At 43.2% G+C, this 19,942-nt stretch overlaps 1 protein-coding gene across 5 annotated transcripts in view; it reads left to right on the plus strand.

Moving 5' to 3' along the window:
* The window catches only part of RFX4 (regulatory factor X4), a 181,979-nt gene that overhangs the window by 48,710 nt on the left and 113,327 nt on the right, over nt 1-19,942 (plus strand). For 4 of the 5 annotated variants that reach the window (XM_037996587.2, XM_073021061.1, XM_008004541.3 and 1 more), the window contains one exon: nt 9,685-9,745. In XM_037996587.2, the coding sequence (XP_037852515.1) occupies nt 9,685-9,745 (61 nt within the window). Of the gene's footprint in view, nt 1-9,684; nt 9,746-10,190; nt 11,358-19,942 lie in introns of those variants that run through there. The other variant, XM_073021060.1, reaches the window with a different exon arrangement.

Raw genomic sequence — 19,942 nt, forward strand, 5'->3', positions numbered from 1 at the left:
TTACAGAGATGGGGTTTTACCGTGTTGCCAAGGCTGGTCGAACTCCTGAGCTCAAGCAATTTGCCCACCGTGGCCTCCCAAAGTGCTGAAATTACAGGCATGAGCCACTGTGCCCAGCCTTTCCAGCTAATTTTCAAAATTTTTTTGTAGAGACGGAGTCTTACTATGACCCTCCTGCCTCAGCCTCCCAAAGTGCTGGGATTATAGGTGTGAGCCACTGTGTCTGGCCAGGAGGCACGGTTCACTCTCCCCCTGCAAGGTGGGAGGGTACCTGTTTCCCATTAGCTTCACAGCAGAGTTGCGTGGTTGTGATTTGGATTTTTGCCAATCTGATAAGTAAGAAATGCCATCTTGGTGTAATTTCTATGTTCATTGGTTAAAACTGACCATCTTTCCACCTTTTAAGAGCATTTGTAATTTTTCCATTAACTGTGTGTCATGTGCATCGCCTGTTTTTGCTTTTGGTTCTTGGTCTTTTTCCTGCTACTTTTACAGGAGCTCTTTTCTATGGTGGGCAGATGAGACCATTGTCTGTGGAATGATTGCAGTTTTCCCGAGTGAGTCATTATCTTTGTACTCATGTTGTGTTTTTGGTTTTTTTTTCCCTCACATAGAAATTTTGGATTTTTTATGTCATAAAATTTATCAATCTTTTCTTTTATGGCTTTTTGATTTTGTATCAAAGTTAGACAGCCTCTTTCCCACTCCAAGATTATGAAGGAATTCACCCAGAGGAGGCAAGAGGAAGCAGGTGTGGGCCCCTCACAGCAAATGCTGCCAACATCACAGTTTTGTTTGGGATTTAGCCCCGTTCCCACGGGGGAGAAGGGTTTGCTGCCAGAGGCTGATGCCCACTGCCAAAGGCCTGGGTGCCAGGCACCCTGCTCATCAGCTGGTGCCCTTTGCAGGGGCTGGAAAGGAGGTGAATGAGGGGAAATGAAACCTTTGGCAGCCCCACGTTCCCAACAGGTGAGGTCTGACCAGGTGCAGCCAGGTCAGTATAATGAAAGGAAATAGAATTAGAACTTTGAAGTGAAATTTGAGACTCACATCAACTTGAACATTTCCTGGGATTTGAAAAGAAGTAATTAATTTAGAAATGTGCTTCCTCAATGTTAAACTCTGCCACACTGGCTCCAGGCAAGAAATATTCTAGAATAGATTCCCAAGTGTGAATTCATTTGACATGGAGGCAGAAAAGAAATGATGAGGCAAATAATAACTTCTCTAAAATCTTCAGTCCAGTACTACAAGTTTGAAGACAGAATGAGGCTCATAAATGTTTGGGTCTGGGGAGGTTTTGACGTCAACTAGCCTGGGTCCTTGTCTTTGTTCTGCCACTCACTGTGTGACTTCAGACAAATTCCTTCACTTCTCTGAGCCTTAGTTTCTTCCTCTGTAAATGGGGATAATACTACTAATTAGGGCTAACACTGATTAAGCACTAAGTACACTAAGGCCCTGCATTTGATGTTTCACATGCGTTAAACTGTTCACTTTCTAGGGCAGCTGTGAAAGCTAAATGCCATACCATGAAGAGCTTTCCACAGTGCCTGGCACAATATAAGTCCTTAATAAACATTCCCCGGTAGTACTGCAGTTTTGTATGTTACTGAAATCATATGTTTTTTATATGAACATTTAATATATGAAATCATGTTTTTTGTATGTTACTGAATCACTCCACTTTTAATTGTGATGTCATTTTATTCATTCACTCATTCCACAAATGCTTCCTGAGCCCCTACCACATGTGGGTGCTGGAGACCCAATGGTGAGCAAGGTCTGCGCCCTGCAGAGCTTACAAGCTAACAAGGCAGACACAGTGGTCAGTGCTGCAGACTGAATGTCTGTATTCCCCCCAAATTCAAATGTTGAAGCTCTAACCCCCAATGTGATGGTATTTGGAGATGAGGCTTTGGGGAAGTGTTAGGTCATGAGGGCTCAGCCCTTGTGAATGGGATTAGTGTCTCCTTATAAAAGAGGGCCCCAGAGAGCTCCCTCACCCCTTCTGCCACGTGTGAACACAGGGCGAGAAGACAGCTGTCTTTGAACCAGGAAGCAGACCCTCACCAGACATCAAATCACTGATGCCTTCATCTTGGACTTCCAAGCCTCCAAAACTATGAGAAATCAATTTCTGTGTTTAAAACCACCCAGTCTATGGTATTTTGTTACCGCAGCCTGAATGGATTAAAACGATCCATGGGCAGCAACTACACTCTGCCATGGGGACTTTGCTGGGGAGCAGTCAGGTGCTGAGGGAGCACAGAGTGAATAACCCTCCCAGCTGCAGAGCTTGCCAAACCTCACGGACAGGGTGGGGAGCCAGGCACATGGTCCCTCTGGAGAAGCAATAGCAATTATAGGAACAGGGAACACTTAGATAGCAAGTCCTTTGAACCAGAAGTGGTTCAATTAATACTCACGATAGCGGTATGAGGTTGGTCCTATTATTATCCCTATTTTACAGATAATGAAACTGAGGAACCAAAATGGTGTTCAAGGTCAGGTGGCTAATAAGTAGTGGAGCTGGGATTTGAGCCTGGAAATTTGGCCCCAGAGTTTATATTGGGGGTAGATGCAGAGAGGAGAGCAGAGATGCTCACTACTGGGAACTGGACTGAGATCCCTGCACCGTGTTAGGAATCATTACTGCAAAGTGGGAGCAGAACAGAGTGGCAAGAAGACCAGGCGCCAGGGCAGCATCTTGGCAGGAGCTTTTTTTAAAAGCAGACTGCAGCTCTCCAGCCTTGGCAGGACCAGCAGGGGGGCACTGCAGGTGTGCCTGCGAATGGCTCCAGGAATCCTGCTGGCCTGAAATGATGCTTTACGGATGAATCTTGTTTGGTTCAAGGCATTTCTCCCAGTGAAAATGAAAAGGCATTTGACAGGACCAGTTCCTAAAGTCTCTATCAACTATGGCTGTTTCCATTTACCTAAAATGTGTCCCCCTACTCTCTACTCTCTTTACCTAGGTAAGGTTCTTGCTCCTCCTCAGATCCCCAAGCCAGGCTCACACCCTACATTTGGTGCTGCTATAGCATTCTGGACTTGCACTTCACAGCTCTTGCCTAGGACTTACTTTTAAAGTTTGGGGTGTCTTTTTGTTTTGTTTTGTTTTAATTTTACTTTACTTTTGAAATTGGGTCTTGCCATGTTGCCCAGGCTGGTCTCGAACTGCTGGGCTCAAGTGATCCTCCCAGATCAGCCTCTCAAGTAGCTGGGACTATAGGTGTGTACCACTGTACCTGACTTGGACTTACATTCAATTGGCTGATAATTTATGACCTCAAGACAGCAGTGACTATGTCTGCTTTTTCTTACCCTTTAACACCTGTCATGGGGCTGAAATGTAGTAGACACTCAATGAATATCTGATGAATGAGTAAATAAATAGCCAGCACTTCAGGAGAACTAAGATAGAGAGCCATCAAATAGGAGGGCCAGGCCTGGGTGTGACACACCTCCTACTTTAGAAGAAAAGGGCTGGGCATTCAGACCCTGGGCACAAAGTTGCCAGTGATCTAAGGAAAGGAGCCAGCAGAGGTGGACAGCACCTGTTTGGTGATTGAGCTGGAGGGCCCACATTGGCTTTGGGGTAGACCAGTTCTCTTCTAAACACTATCTGTAGCCACTGGATTGCTGAGCACCTAGTGAGGTCCTGTCTGCATTCACCAGCTACATGGCCTCATGCAATTATTCACCCTCACCAAAGCTCTGCTTCCTTATTTATAAAATAGGGATATAACATTTCTTCATAGCAATATTTGGAGGAATAAAATGAGGTAGCATACGAAAAGTGATGTGCAGTGCCTGGCCTAAGTACTTGACCAATGAGTGCTATTATTAGTAAGGCATTTTTAAAAACTGTTCTTGTTCTAGTTCTTAACATATTATATTTAATCCTCAAAACATCCTTGTGACATAAGTTATGATTCACATTTTTTTAGATAAGGGCCTTCAGGCTTGGATGAGTCAAGTTGCCGCTCAAAGTCCACACAGTTGGGGGCAATGCTGGAATTTAAACCCATGTCTGCTTGTCCTCAAAGCCAAGTTCTTTTTATTCACTGATACTCAGAAATGGGGCCATAACAAAATTTAGCTGGGAAAAAAATCTTATATAACAAAGGCAGTATTGCCTGAGTGGGAGACACTGCTATGGAATCCCAGAACAGGGAGCTTCCCTGGCTCCACCAATGGGACCACGTGCATCTTCCCTGGGCCCCAGGTCCCAGTTCCTTGCCTTTCCTCCTGCTGCTTCTGACTCTTGGAGTACCCTCTCCCTTGGTGGCCTCCTCCCAGAGTCTGACGTGTCCTCTTCAAAATGAACAGGGCAAGTTACAAACTAGGATGGACTGTATGACCCTCACATGTTTTAAGCATAGATATGTATGTGTTTGTGTGTGAAAGAACCCCGAAAAAAGACGAGGCAAATAGCATAAAAAGGTAACAGTCGTTCCCTCTGTTGAGAGGGGCTTGGATTCTGAGATATTTTCTCCATACTTTCTTCATTTTAAAAAGATGAACATGCATTACTTTTGTGAATATAAAACAACATTATCTTTTAAAAACCTCAACCATCCCTTCAGGGCTCAGCTCAAGTGCCGTCTCCTATATGGAGCTGTGACGTCCCCTGGTGTGTGTTTGCCTTGTGAGGTCCTTGGCGATGCGGTTGTCTTTGCCCCTGTAAATCTTCCAAAGCGGCAGATCCCAGCAGACAGAATTGCTCCAAACGCCTCCTGGCCGGCCAGGCATAGCCAAGGGCAACCTTTCTCCACAGACGGCTGCAGAGGGTGCTTTTGAACGCTTACCCTCTGTTAAGCTCATTTCACTTCATCCTCCCAACAACGTTTTGAGGTAGGGCTTATTATTATCCTCCGTTTAGAGATGACTGTCTTAAGACTGAAACGGGATAATTAGATTGTTAAACATCACATTCCATGCTCGCCTGGATCCACCCTGCCCCATCCAGCAAGACCCATGCTGCAGCCACCTTGCTTCTGGGAAAGTGACATAATCTGTCAGGTCCCTTGTCTTTATCGGCTCTCACCTTCCCCACCCTACTCCTGACTTCCATCCCACCTTACCCCTGTCTAGCTCCCATCTCTGACTCACTCCAGGACACAGCTCACCTATCACTTCCTCCAGGGAACCTCCTCTGACTAGCTCTGCTTTTTCATGTAGTCTGGGTTGGCCGACTCCTCCGTGCCTACCTGTGTCACAGCACTTACCACTTCTTGCTGAACTTGTCCTCTGTCTCCTCTGCCTTTCTCTTTCCCCAACCAAACTCAAGGGCAAGAGTTTAATTTCTTTCTCCATGGTGACTAGTTGGCACAAATAACGTATTCAATAAATATTTGTTGAACAAATTAATAGGATTCTTATAATTGCCATAGAAGATGACCTTTTTACAAACGAGGAAAAATGAAGCTCGAGTAAGTTGAGTGATTTGCTCAGTTCTGGCCAGTAAGTGTTAGGATTATTCGAATCTAGGTCTTTTGACAACCTGTCCACGTTGACCAAAATGCTGAAATTTAAAGAAACAAAAATTTAAAACCCCGCCGGTTTTAGGGGGAACAAAAATACTAGCAGTGCCAGTGCAAGCTAGATAGGGGTAGATTTAGGTTGTTTATATAGTTTTTCTTGTTTAAAAAAACACAATTGACAATTTGTTGTTGTTGTTTGTTTTTGAGACAGGGTTTCATTCCTGTCACACAGGCTGGAGTGTAGTGGTGTGATCTCTCTGCAACCTCCGCCTCCCGGGCTCAAGAGACTCTGATGCCTCAGCCACTCGAGTAGCTGGGATTACAGGTGTGCGCCATGATGCCCGGCTAATTTTTGTATTTTTAGTAGAGAGAGGGTTTCACCGTGTTGGGCAGGCTGGTCTTAAACTCCTGGCCTCAAGTGATCTGCCCGCCTCCACCTCCCAAAGTGCTGGGATTACAGGCGTGAGCCACCGCACCCGGTCCCATGTTTTTTATATAGCCCTTTCTTTCTCTTCGATTATTTGCTTAGTATTATAATTTCTAGAAGTTGGGTTGTGAGGACAAGCAGCTGAACATTTTAGATGGTTCTTAACATTACTGCCAAATTGCATACTAAAAACGTTAACACTATCTTCAGGTATAAAGAACTCTGAGAGTGTCAATTTCACCATGTATACACCAGCATCAAAAATTGTCATTATTTAAATTTGCTTTTCCCTCAGAGATATAAAGAGTGACTCATTATTTGTTTCCTTTTTATTTCTTTGTGAACAACCGAGGTTGAGTATTGTTCTGTGTACTTAGGTGTTCACTTACCCACATTCTCGTAAGACCCCCATGTTCATGCTCTATATTGTGCTGTTCTTTAAGACTGGAGAAGGCACACTTAACTATTTAAATACTAAGTGGAAGGTGCTGTGCTAGGTCCTGCAGGAGGTAATGCAGCTGACTGAGATACCACCCCTGCCTTCTCACTGAGTTTATGCTTGAGCAGAAGGGATGGATGTGTACAGAAATAATAATCCAGTCACCTGAGGGCAGGAGTTTGGCATCAGCCTGACCAACATGGTGAAACCCCGACTCTACTAAAAAATACAAAAATTAGCTGGGCGTGGTTATGGGCACCTGTAATCCCAGCTACTCGGAGGGCTGAGGCAGAAGAATCATCTGAACCTGGGAGGTGGAGGTTGCAGTGAGCTGAGATTGTGCCATTGCACTCCAGCCTGGGCGACAAGAGCAAAACTCCGTTTCAAAAAAAAAAAAAAAAAAAAAAGAAATAGTGATCCAGGTGGCTATACAGGACAGCTAAGAGGTGAATAATGTGTTATAGAAGCACAGAGTTAGGATCAATGATTGATTCCTGACTAAGAGAGTATCAAGGAAAGCTTCAAAGAGTTGGTGGCATTTATTCCAGGCTGGAAGGGATGAGAAACATCTATTTAGAAGAACTCCAGGTTGACAAAGCATCATGAACAGGTGTTGAGTCTATGATGTATTTTATATTCCGTTCCTGAGAACATTGAGCATTAGTGTGGTTTGGGTTCTAACCATCAGTTAGAATAGTTTTAGTGGCAGGGAAGAGAATACCCAATGAAAGGAAGTTTTATCAACCGAAGAAACTGTGCTGTCTCATAGAACAGGAGGCAGCCATTGTTTGGGTTGGTTCATCAGAGGCACCACGTGACAATCAGAGCCCCCAAGCTTTCCCTTTTTTTCTCTGCCTTCCTAGGTGTTGACTTTGTCCTCAGGTTGTGTTTTTCCCCATCCCAAGTTTGCTGCTTTAATCTAGTTATTGTGTCATCTCAAAGCCACATTCAAAAGTAGAACAGGCAAGAATCTCTCACTCCTTCAATTTTATTAGGGAAAAATACTTTTCCCAGAAGCCCTGAGAGAGAGCGTCTTCTGAAATGTGATCAGCCTACATCATGTTACATGCTCCACCTAATCCAATCAGTGGCCAGATGACATAAAATTAATTATCATGATTGTCGTAAATGAATCAACATTCACCCTTCTAGGATTTGAAAGGGGGTCACTCTCTTTGAACACACAATCCTCTCTAAACTGGGCTTCTACATCTAAGGAAGAAGGTGGGTACATGTAGGTTTTGATTAAGCAACAACTATATCTGCCACAGTGCTTATAAGCAGACATTTAAATCAGAATTACACCAATATTGATACATTTTCATCAAGAAGATATTTTCTGGATTCAGCTTTGATGAGCTAATTTTAGAAAAATTTTTCTGTACATCATATGACATTTTCATTTTTTTCCATTTTCATTTTTGTTTAAACTGTTTTCATAGATACCAATTCTTTTCCATATAAATTTTATGCCACAGATTGATTTCATTTATCTTTTTAATGTCTATATTAAATTTTATTGATAATATTTGTAGGCTTTGACATTATTAGTTTTCTTCTTGAGACTCTTATTTGTCCTAATTATCTTGGGCCAAATTTTGTGAATCAAGGAATTTTATGTTGACTGTTCCTATCAATAATCTTTATTAGGAATTGGATAAGAGACTGATTATATGTGTTTCTCAGTAAATCCATGATGAAATTGTGACAAATTCTTTTTAGATATGCTAAAAATTAATCTGTTGTTCAGACTGTGGTATTACAGGGCTCAGCAAATCAGGGTCATGTGAGCCAAATCTGGCCTGATGCTTGTGGGGCTGCAAGCTAAAAATGGTCTTTACAGATCAACTTTTGCAATCTATTTAATAATAGGCAACATTAATTTTAATCCCAATTAGAAGAATGTTACCTATACCCCCAAAATTAATTTAATTCTTCTCATTAATAGATATGTATTACAAAAATTATATTCAATTATTACTATTACATTGGATTTTTTTTTTTTTTTTTTTTTTGGATTCTTGCTCTGTTGCCCAGACTGGAGTGCAGTGGCACGATCTTGGCTCTCTGCAACCTCTGCCTCCCAGGTTCAAGTGATTTTCCTGCCTCAGTCTCCTGAGTAGCTGAGATTACAAGCGTGCGCCACCATGCCTGGCTAATTTTTGTATTTTTAGTAGAGACAGAGTTTCACCATGTTGGCCAGGCTGGTCTTGAACTCCTGACCTCAAGTGATCCACTCACCTTGGCCTCCCAAAGTGCTGGGATTACAGGTGTGAGTCACTGTGCCTGGGCTTACATTGAATTTTATCAATAAATATTTCATGGAAACTTGTTTTCTCTTCCGTCATATAAATTCTATACTATATTCTTGATTTTTACTATTGGTCCACAAACCCTAAAATATTTACTATCAGGTCCTTTACAGAAAATATGTGCTAAACCCTGCTCCATTGCATTGCTAACCCGATTCTTCTTCTGAACACTTACACTTTCCCTACCCTACATTAAGGCTCTGCTTCATTGGGGTTACAAACAACAAATGGTGAAGAGTTTAGTCTGTTCAGGTTTTCATAACAAAATACCATAAACTGGGTGGGTTATGAACAACAGAGATTTATTTCTCTATTGTTTATTCTCAAAGATTTATTAATTAACAGAGATTTATTCTCCCAGTTCTGGAGGCTGGGAAGTCCAAGATCAAGGCAATAGCAGATTTGGGTGTGGTGAGGGCCCACTTCCTGGTTCATAGATGGCTGTCTTCTCACTATCTTCTCTCTGTCTTCTCAGAGGGGAGAAATGGGTATGAGGAAGCTCTCTGGGATCTCTTTCATAAAGACATTAATTTCATTCATAAGACTCATGACTGATCACTTCCCAAAGGCCCCACCTTCAAATATCATCATCATCTTGGGGATTAGGTTTCAACACATAAATTCTGTGGGGGACACAAATATTCAGTCCATAGCAGTGAGTGAGGTCCCTATGTTTTTAGGGTTGAAATTGTAGTCTGTCCTGCTTCAGTTACGAAAAAACTGAGTGGATGAATGTGATCACATTGGTCAGTGATAAAGGGAAATGCTCTTCAAACTCTAACACATTGTGTCAAATAAAAACAAAATTGACATAAGAGTTTTAAAATAAAAGTCAATTTTGCTTTTTTTTGTATTAAAGTATGATGAGTCTAACATGTTGGAAAAGCCAAAATATTGTTTCAAAGCATCAACATTTCAGAGAAACATAGTCTTTTGAAACTTGGGAGAGTCGACAGGACTTTTACTTTTTCCTACTGTTTCCTACTGAAGTTAGCTTCTTTTTCTTTCCTTTAACAGATGAGGAAAAAGAAAATAATAGAGCATCCAAGCCCCACTCCACTCCTGCTACTCTGCAATGGTAAGTTTCCATTTTTAGCAAGTTCTCTCTTCAGAGGATGCTCATATCTTCTTACCTATAGGATAGGATATCACTTGGATATTTTAACATTGTCATAACTTGACATCCCACAACCAACATGAAATCTATTTAATTTGCAGTATATGTAAAATGCTCCACTAGCCTTAGATCTAGCCTGGAGATTGGAATTTTCGTATTTTATTTTAGGGTAGATGTTTTTTTCTGTTATCCAAACACTGGCAAGGACTGGATTCCCCATGGTGTTATTAATTGATTTTAATAGAATCCATTATTACAATTTATAATAGAAACAGATGTCTGTTGACTCTTACCAATGAACCCTTAATTCATAATTAATTGCAACTATATATAATTATTTTAACATTAATAACACTAACAAGAGTAATCTACTAGAATGGCTTTCTCTTTAATATTCGGCATTCCTGGGCTTGATGAAATATTTAATGATGTTTAAGTGGTTGCCTTTGTGTTTGATATTTACAGATAAATTCTCCTCTAAAAGCTTTATTTGGAAATTATGTTGTAGCTTTGAACACTAGAGCTCTCTATGAGATTCACCCCATGGAGAATCTTGGCCATTGAAGGCAATTATTCCCCTAGCAGTGCAGCCCAGCAAATATGAAGGAATGAGGAATGAAGGGGAAGGAAAGAGAAATGGGGAAAAGAAAGGAAGGGGTGCATTATATGTACCCCTCCATGCTAGGCACTTTATATATATGCCTCATTTCATTCTCACAATTCTGTGGAGTTGCTATTGTTGTGCCCGTTTAACTGATGAGGAAAATAAAGCTGAACCAGTTAAATCATTTGCCTGAATAGGCACACAGCCAATCAGTGGCAGAGGCAGGAACCTGGCTGGGTCTCTCTAACTGCAAAGCTCATGCTTGGGAAGAAAGGAAAAGAAACATTAGGAAGGATAGAGAAGAGAGGACAGATCAGAAAAGGAAGCAGATGGGCTTTAATGAGCAAATCATATTAGATTCTCTAGTCTAATCCATCCAGAGGTGAGAGGAAAACAACACTGGGAGAAAGCACTCAGGAGCGTAACTCAATCTTCTCTAACAAGAGCCTCAGCAGTCAGCTTGTTTTGCTTCAAGAATAGCAAAGGTTGTTTTCAAGAGCTCTATTTCCAGCCTTTTGGCTTCTTTCCATCATTTGTTCCTATAGACCTTTTCCTCATTGCATTTCCTGCTTTTTGCTTTATTTAAAATTCGACTTTACTTTTCAGATCAAATCTCCCCCTTCACCCTTCCCTAAGTATTACAGCCACACAAGTTCCCATAGTGCCAAGACATCGAATGAGGCATCGATGTAAAGGACTTTGGGAGTGAGAGTTTTTAGAAATGCACGGAATTGACAGACTTTTTTTTTTGTTTTTGAGGTGGAGTCTCACTCTGTTGCCCAGGCTGGAGTCCTATGGCGTGATTTTGGCTCACTGCAACCTCCACCCTCCGGGTTCAAGTGATCCTCTTACCTCAGCCTCCCAACTGGCCGGGATCACAGGCACCCGCCAACACGCTTGGTTAATTTTTGTGCTTTTTGTAGAGATGCGGTTTCACCACGTTGGCTAGGCTTGAACTCCTGACCTCAGGTGACCCTCCTGCCTCGGCCTCTCAAAGTGGTGGGATTACAGGTGTAAGCCACCACACTCGGCCAACAGACATTCTTGCTTTAATAACCTGAACATGTCATATGTTTCAGAGTAAAAAATTTGAAAGGAACTAGAAGAAAATCACCTTGTTCATGTCTATTTTTCTGTGGTTCCAGGACATCTGCCTGGCAACAGTGATACTGTAAATGGTGCAGTCTCTGAAATCAAGCTGTCATGGCTTAACTCCCAGCTCTGCCACTTACAAGCTGTGAAATCTTGGGCAAGGTCCTTAACCTCTCTGTGCCTCAGTCTACTCATGTATAAAATGGGGATGGCAGTAGTGTCTAGCTCATAGGGTAGTCATGAAGATGAAATCAGTTGTTCCATAGAAGGTGCTTGAACAGCATCTGGCGTGGGGTGGGGGTTCAGTCGATCCCTCAGCTCACACCTTCCTTCTGAGACCCACAAGGACAGCCTAGAGCAGGCCCCGTCTCCTCCCTGGCATAGGCACAGCCACATCTCCTTCTATGCTACCTAATTCTGCACAAAATATCTGTTCTTCTAAATAAAGGGTCACATAGATCATTCCAGAAGAAATTTTACTCTCCAAGTCACAAGGTCAGTGAACTGTTTTTAATGATACGTCTATTTTCAAAGCCAAACCAAATTTGGGAATTTGCACATTTTAGCCTTATTCTTATCAAAAGCCATCAAGTTGTTAAAAGAACATTAACGTTTCCTCTAATTATCTTTATATGTTTTAGAATTTCAGTCATTAACTAATTCAAGAAATGTTTACTGAGCACCTGGTATTTGCTAGGTCCTTGTTCTAGGCTCTGGAAATGCAGTGGTGGATAAGGTAGACGAAGAAAAGGAGCCAATGATGGGGGAAATAAGGGAAATATCTATATCTACATCTATAGATATAGATATAGGTAGGTAGGTAAGTAGGCAGATAGATAGATAGATAGAGAGGGAGAGAGATAGATAGATTTTTTTTTGAGACGGAGTTTTGCTCTTGTTGCCCAGGCTGGAGTACAGTGGCGTGATCTCGGCTCACCACAACCACTGCCTGCTGGGTTCAAGTGATTCTCCTGCCTCAGCCTCCCAAGTAGCTGGGATTACAGACATGCACCACCACACCCGGCTACTATTGTATTTTTCGTAGAGACAGAGTTTCTCCATGTTGGTCAGGCTGGTATCGAACTCCGGACCTCATGTGATCCACCTGCCTCAACCTCTCAAAGTGTTGGAATTACAGGTGTGAGCCACCATGCCCAGCCGAAATATATATATATATAGTTAAACTAATGACACTCAGGGCGCATTAGTTTATGCCTGTAATCCAAGCACTTTGAGATGCTGAGGTGGGAGGATCACTTGAAGCCAGGAGCTCAAGACTAACCTGGGCAACATAGTGAGACCCTGTCTCTGCAAAAAACAAAAATCTTAGCTGGGAATGGTGGCATAAACCTGTAGTCTTACCTACTCTGGAGGCTGAGACAGGAGTATGGCTTGAGCCTGGGAGTTCAAGACTATAGCAGACTGATTGTGCCACTTTACTCGAGCCTGGGTGACAGAGCAAGACCCTGTCTCTATTTTTAAAAATTACTCATGATGGACAGATAAACAAGTAATGTATTAGATAGTGAGAAGTGCTGTGCAGAGACTTCAACTTGGCTAATAGGGTAGTGTCTGAGAGGCTATTTCAGGTTGAGCAGTAAGGGCAAGTTTCTCTGAGAAGGTGACATTTCCATGGATAGATGTATGACACCATGACAGTGTGAAAACCAGGGACAGGGGAATGTTCCAGGTGGAGAGAACAGCTTCTACAAAGGCCCCACTGTTGTAGGTGGCCTCTCCAGATTGAGCAGAGTTGTGCATACAGGTGGTTTATTAGGGCATGTGCCCAGCCTCCACACCCATGGGAGTGTGAGGGACGCTGGATAGACAGAGGGGGTGTAGGGCAGTGAAGAGGTTATCACAGAGGCTTCAGCCAATCCTACAGGGAGTTCTGAGGTGGGGACGGCCCATTAAAGATGACCTGAATCAAAGCAACAGATCCAGGCCTTTATCCCCAGCCCCATTGTCCATCACTGGATACAGGCTGCCCCCAGGGCGGGGTGTAACTTGGGAGAGGCAGTTCCCTTCATGTTTTGCTGAGGATCACTCCTTGGAAGGATTCAGCCTCCCAGCAGGGGGAAGAGTGTCTCAGTGCCCCAGGGCAGTCTGGGCACACACAACATCCACCACTCCTTCCTGGGATGGGAGGAGGCTGAGCTTGCTGAAGGACCAATGAGAAGGTGGCCCATGTGGTTGGAGCATAGCACACAAGGAGGAGAGTGACACAAGATGAGGCGGGAGAAGCGGGCAGGGGAGAGGGTACGTAAGCAGTAAGGAAGAGAAAGTAGGACATTAAACTTAGATAGGAACAGTCATGCTTAAAATGGTGGTGGAGGACGTGTGACCTCCTATGTAAAGCTGCACATGTATCATTTTTTTAAAAAATACGGTTTCAGTATAAAAACTTTATCTCTGAAAAGAGAGTGGATGCACCCTCCATTTTACAAGGAAAAATGACATAATTTACAGTGTGCCCCCTTTTTGCTCTGGCTGCCATGGGGTTGAGAGCAAAATCTGATGCTTACATACTTTTTCAATCTCTTCTTTCCTTTGTCTAATTTCTTCTTCTTTTGTAAGCTTAAAAAAAAAAAAACAGGATATAAGTAAATTTATCCTGTTGTTCCTTATTGTTCCCCCTGCTGGGAGGCTGAATCCTTCCACCTCATCTTGTGTCACTCTCCTCCTTGTGTGCTATGCTCCAACCACATGGGCTACCTTCTCGTTGGTCCTTCAGCAAGCTCAGCCTGCTCCCATCCCAGGAAGGAGTGGTGGATGTTGTGTGTATCCAGACTGCCCTGGGGCACTGAGACACTCTTCCCCCTGCTGGGAGGCTGAATCCTTCCAAGGAGTGATCCTCAGCAAAACATGAAGGGAACTGCCTCTCCCAAGTTACACCCCGCCCTGGGGGCAGCCTGTATCCAGTGATGGAAAATTTACTCATATCCTGGGCGCATTTAAAGTATATTTTTGCTTTACTTTTATTTTATTTACACAAGAAATACATTTCCTTGTTAAAAAATTAAAAACATTATAGGTAAGAGTCCAGTCCATTTCTCCTTGTAGTTCTTTGCCTTCTCCTCAAAAGCAACCCTATTACCAGTGAGACATGTGTGTGCATGTGTGCACTTGTGTGTATACATATGTGTAGATATGTATTACAGATATGTATTTGCACACATATGTATCTGTAGAAGTTTCTGAACTGCAGCTTTTAATTTAGCATTGTCTCCTTTATAAAAAGCATGCAGATGTATCACACTAAAAACATGGACCCACAACCTGTTATGCTGTATTGATCCACTACTTGCTTTCTTCCTCAGTAGAATGTCCTGAAGCTACACCTATGGTTCATAAAGAACAACCTCATTTTAACTGCAGCGCAGTGGTCAGCATAAGACAATGGCAGAATTAATGTTGCCATTTCCCCTTTTTTTTTTTTTTTTTTGAGACAGAATCTTGCTCTGTCACTCAGGCTGGAGTGCAATGGCTTGATCTCGGCTCACTGCAACCTCCGCCTCCCAGGTTCAAGCAATTCTCCTGCCTCAGCCTTCCAAGTAGCTGGGATTACAGGCACACACCGCCATGTCCAGTTAATTTTTGTATTTTGGGAGAGATGAGGTTTTACCGTGTTGGCCAGGCTGGTCTTGAACTCCCGACCTCAAGTGATCCAGCCTCCCAAAGTGTTGGGATTACAGGTATAAGCCACCACACCCAGCACCACTTCCCTTTTGATGAACTTTTAAGTTGTGTTCAAATCTCGTCTTTGCCATTGCAAATAGGGCCTCACAGAACATCTTCGTGTGTGCCCCCTTGGACACCGTGGGAGTGTTTCTTCATGTCTGTATCAAGAAGCAGAATTGCTCCATTAACACTTGAAGTGTTGATGGGATTGCAAAATTGCCCATCAAATGGCTTTACCATTTTATATCTTCATCTGCAGTGCAAAATACTTACAAAACAAAACAGGAACCTAACGCTAAGACAAGCATCTCCTTCTCTGAGGCATTTATGTCCTTCATGCTGTGCCCTCTCTCCAGCGGCAGTGGCCAGCCCCTGAGGACAGAGAGCAGGGCAGGCGCAGGAAAGGACACTGGCCGCACCACTAAGGCACCCGCCACCCACCTGACAGTGCCGAGCTCTCCTGGGACATTTGGCTTGTTATTGGAATTGGGTTAGGAGCTATTTGCTTCTCCTTCTTCCCCTTCCTTGCCGCAAACCCCCTCCCCCTCCCCCTAGAACAAATAACACCGCTCTAAGAACAAATAATACAGCAGCCAAGCAGCCTAAAATAATTGGGGCCACGTGATCTGGAGGCAACTCCCAGCAGAAAACAGGCAAATATTGTCAAATGCCTTCTGCCAAACACTTTCCAGCATCCTCGGTCACGAGGGTTAGTAAATCCCAACTCACTGGGGATGGTGAGCGCTGCTGGAATCCCAGCCGCACAATAACCTCTATTCATGCAGAGAATTTCGAAATGGAAAGCAGCCTGTTCCGCAGTCCCGGCCTACTTGCTGCCAACACATGCCCCTCTGTGCCCCGCCCTCGCCCGCCACCCTTGCCGCCCTTACCCAGAGCTCCTTGTGCGCCTTCTGGGTGGGGACACTTTCCCTTCCAGCAATTTACCGAAGAAATGAGGCTCTTCCAAAAAGGAGGAGGACAGAAGATCAAATTGTCACTTTCAGCGGGGGGATTGGGGGCAGATTTTCCTTTCTTTTGAAAAAAAATAAATTGAGGACTTGGCTGGTTGACAAGCTATCAATATTCCAAATTAATATGAAACAAAAGAAATTTAGAATTTCTCTTTAGAATGTTCTGGAAGGTCATAGGTAAGAAATTGGGTTTGGCATTGTTCCAAAGAAGAAATACATTGAAGTTTTAGACCAGATCACAGCTGCTAGACTAGACTCATTGGATGTAACCGATAACTGACATTCTGCACCCGTTTGTGACTTGATTCTTACTCAACAGCGGCAGAACATTGTCTGCTTTCATAATATGAGTTAGGTAACATAGTTCTAAAAAGGGAGGCTGAACACTTTTAGCTCTGAAGGCAACCAGTGTTAATAGATAATACCGCTAGATGTGACTGTGTCCCTCCAGATGACCTCAGCTACAGATGGAGAAAGGTCAGTTAAGCTGGACAACCCAATGCCAAGGGCAGAAATATCTCAGGGAATGAGATGCTGTGTTGTGGAACCACAACTTTTTTTTTTTTTTTAAAGTATTTTGTGCTGTGGGTAAATGTGTCAAATGGTAAAGCCATTTGATGGGCGATTTTGCAATCCCATTAGCATTTGAAGCACATGTACCCAGCAGCTCTGCTTCTCGATGCCGGTAGGGAGAAACACTCCCACACAGGTGTGTAAGGGGGCACATAGGAAGATGTTCTGCACGGCCCTATTCATAATGGCAAAGTGCAGTGGAGATGAGTAGACACTGGGTATAGATGGAAAGGGACCGCTGAGGAGGTAGCTTCTGGTAGGGGATGGTGCCAAAATCACCTCAGCTACTGTCCAGGACCACCAGAGTTCTGGGCTGCAAACCTGTAGCCTAGGCCCCAATAGAAGCATTGGGAACCGAATGGAAATTGCAACACTGTGCTTAATACATTGCCTAGTTTTATCATAAAAAAGAAGGGACTTGAATAACCAAAAACTGAGCTGAGAGATTCCAGAAGCTGCCTAAGCCCAGGCCTTACCGGAACACTAATTCAGTATGTTGTAGGTCAAACCCAGGGTAGGAATTGGATGGCTACTGTTCTGGTCCAGTTTAGACATCACAATGGCAGAAATAAATCTCTGATTCAGTCCATTGCCCCCGCATCAGCCAGACCTACACGTTCAGCAATCACCTGTGGGATGCCAGGCTTATCAGGTGATGTCACTGCTGAGCACACCTAATCCTCCTGAAAATCCTGTAGAGAAGCCGGGACAGTTATCTGTATTTAAAGAGGAGGAAACCAAGGTAGTCTCTTTCTACACAAAGAGGGGGACATTCCTGACTCCCCAAGAAAATCCTCAACAACGAGGAAGCTGGGTCAGCTGAGGTCCCTTGAGAAATGTCAGGGTCCACACAAACGCATGTTTCTGATTGGCTTGTCTACTTGTCTGATTGGCTTGGCAAAGCATGGCTTAACCGTTGTGTAATGAAATAGATTTGTTTTTCGTTTGTTTTATTTTGCTTTGGAGTTTTCTAGACTCAGCCTCAGTCCTAACCAGAGCCCATATGAGCCAAAGCCCACTGTTTTCTATTCATTGGCTGTCTGGTGGTGTCATCTCCCTAGCTCCCATCTTCCTTCTGGTAAACTGTCGGTTTCTTAAAGGCCAGGGCAAGGGTAGTGTCTTCTTGTTCATGGCTGTATTCTACAGTGGCTGGCACATAGTAGGTGCTCAGTAAATATATGCTGACTGACCAAATGCATGTCAGTTTCTGGCACACAGTGAGAACTTGAGAGGCATCATACCTGAGTTCATACTTTTTAGCCTGGTTTTCCCCAGCCGAGTTGCTGTGGACAGGCCACGTTACTTCCTGGGCCCCCCATTTCTTCCTCTATGTCCCAGGGCATAGTGTTACTCATCTTGTGCGGGTAGTGAAAGCAAATATGAACATCGCTAGCACACGGTAGCCACTTGAAAATGTAAATTAAATATATTAATATTAACCGTGCTTTTCCTTTAACTACCCAGATAGTAAGATTAATAAAATACCAGAGTCCCTTGACCTGTGCAAAAGCCTGTCTTCCTTCCTGTCAGCCTTTCCTCCTTTCCCCTCCTTCCTCCTGCAGTGTTTACCGACTGTGTTCAGGACACAGTGCTAGGAACCATGTTAACATCAATGGGAATTTGGCTTGGTCCCTGGCCTCGAAGGACTTTCAGTTTAAGAGACAAAACATTACCTGAATATTCCACAATATTGTAAAATAATGCTGATCGTTATTCTTTATTGAGGGTCCCCCACAATAAAGGGCCTCAGGCTGTGCATGGATTCTTGTCTAGTCCTCACTGCGAGCTTGGGAGATGGTACAGTTTCTCTCATTTTACAGGTGAAGGAAGTGAGGGAGTTCAAGTAACGTGCCCCAGACTATACAGCTTGTTAAGTGGCGGAAGCAGGATTCAAACTCAGTGATCTCAAACTCTAAAACCAGTGCTGCCTCCTTAGGAAAGCTATTTGGGCCATAAACTATGAGGAACTATGACCATCCCTGGGAAGTAGTGAGAGCTTTATGAGTAGAGGATGTGGCTTTTTCTACAGACATAACAATAGCTGGCATTTAGACCACTACAGCACTCTACATGTTACCGAAGGAATAAACGAATCTGGCAAGGAGGAAAGGATGAAGAAGTGGTTAGCAGATGGGGTTGGGTGTGCGTTGAATGTAGTTCCAAGGAAGAGAAATGTGAGTTGAGCCTTGATGCGTGGAGCATGGTGGAAGAGGTCATCCCCTGTGGTAGGAAGGTAACGGATCGTGTGTGGGAGTGGAAGGTGACCAGGTGTGTCTCAGGAGCGGGAAACAGTCCAGTTGGCTGGAAAGAGGTATACGTGTGGGAAAGCAGGCCGGAAAAGGAGCCAGGGGCCTTGGATGCCACGGTCAGGAATCTGGACTTTTGTGGAGAAGGAACAGGGAGCCACTGATGGGTGGAGACTACTGTCTTGTCCTGATTGCTTAGCAAGGGTTTTTTTTTTTTTTTTTTCATAGCTTACAGTCTTAGATCTCTGTGACAACTTCAGTGATAAGTTATAATAGTTAATATTTTTAAAAATCCTGTTGCCTTATAAAGTCTGGGCTTTCTGTAAAAAAAAAAAAAAAAAAAAAAAAATCCTGTTGTCTTTTTTTTTTTTTTTGGTAAAAGAGAATAAAAAAGTTTCTGTTCTTGACATGTGTTCAAGAACCTGAGAAGTGAGCACTCTGAGCTGATGCAGAGCGACCTTTCCTAAGAATACATCAATCATGCTGCTCCCATGCTATCAAACAGCTGATTGATTTAACAGATCTCTGTGTATACATATAAGAAATCACAGGTTTAAAATGAGGACAGTGGGACATTATGCCAGGTGCTGAAACATTTGCTTTTCATTTTAAGTGCTGATACAAAGCTTCCTCCATGTGCCCTAGGAGGCCACATGCTGAAACCTTGTGAGGAAGTCTTCTTAAAAATATATAACTCAGATAATGACTCATGTTAGCTAGCAGACTGAGCTCATTATCTCTCCATAATAGGATAGGCTCAATTCAAATATAATCAAGTTGTTAAATAGAAGATAAGGAAAATGGAAGAAGTGGGGAATTTTTTTGTGATCATTAAAAAAAAACACCCAGGTATAATGGAGCATTGTTCACCATGTCAGACTAATGATGTCCTCTAAAAGAGAGGAGGAAACGGGAAAATTTCATCAGATATGAAGAAGAATAATTAACTGCCTTTCTTTCTGCCATGCCTTGGTCAGGGAAGTGGACATTC

This window comes from Chlorocebus sabaeus, chromosome 11 (assembly GCF_047675955.1).
Source record: "Chlorocebus sabaeus isolate Y175 chromosome 11, mChlSab1.0.hap1, whole genome shotgun sequence".
Taxonomy (NCBI): domain Eukaryota; kingdom Metazoa; phylum Chordata; class Mammalia; order Primates; family Cercopithecidae; genus Chlorocebus; species Chlorocebus sabaeus.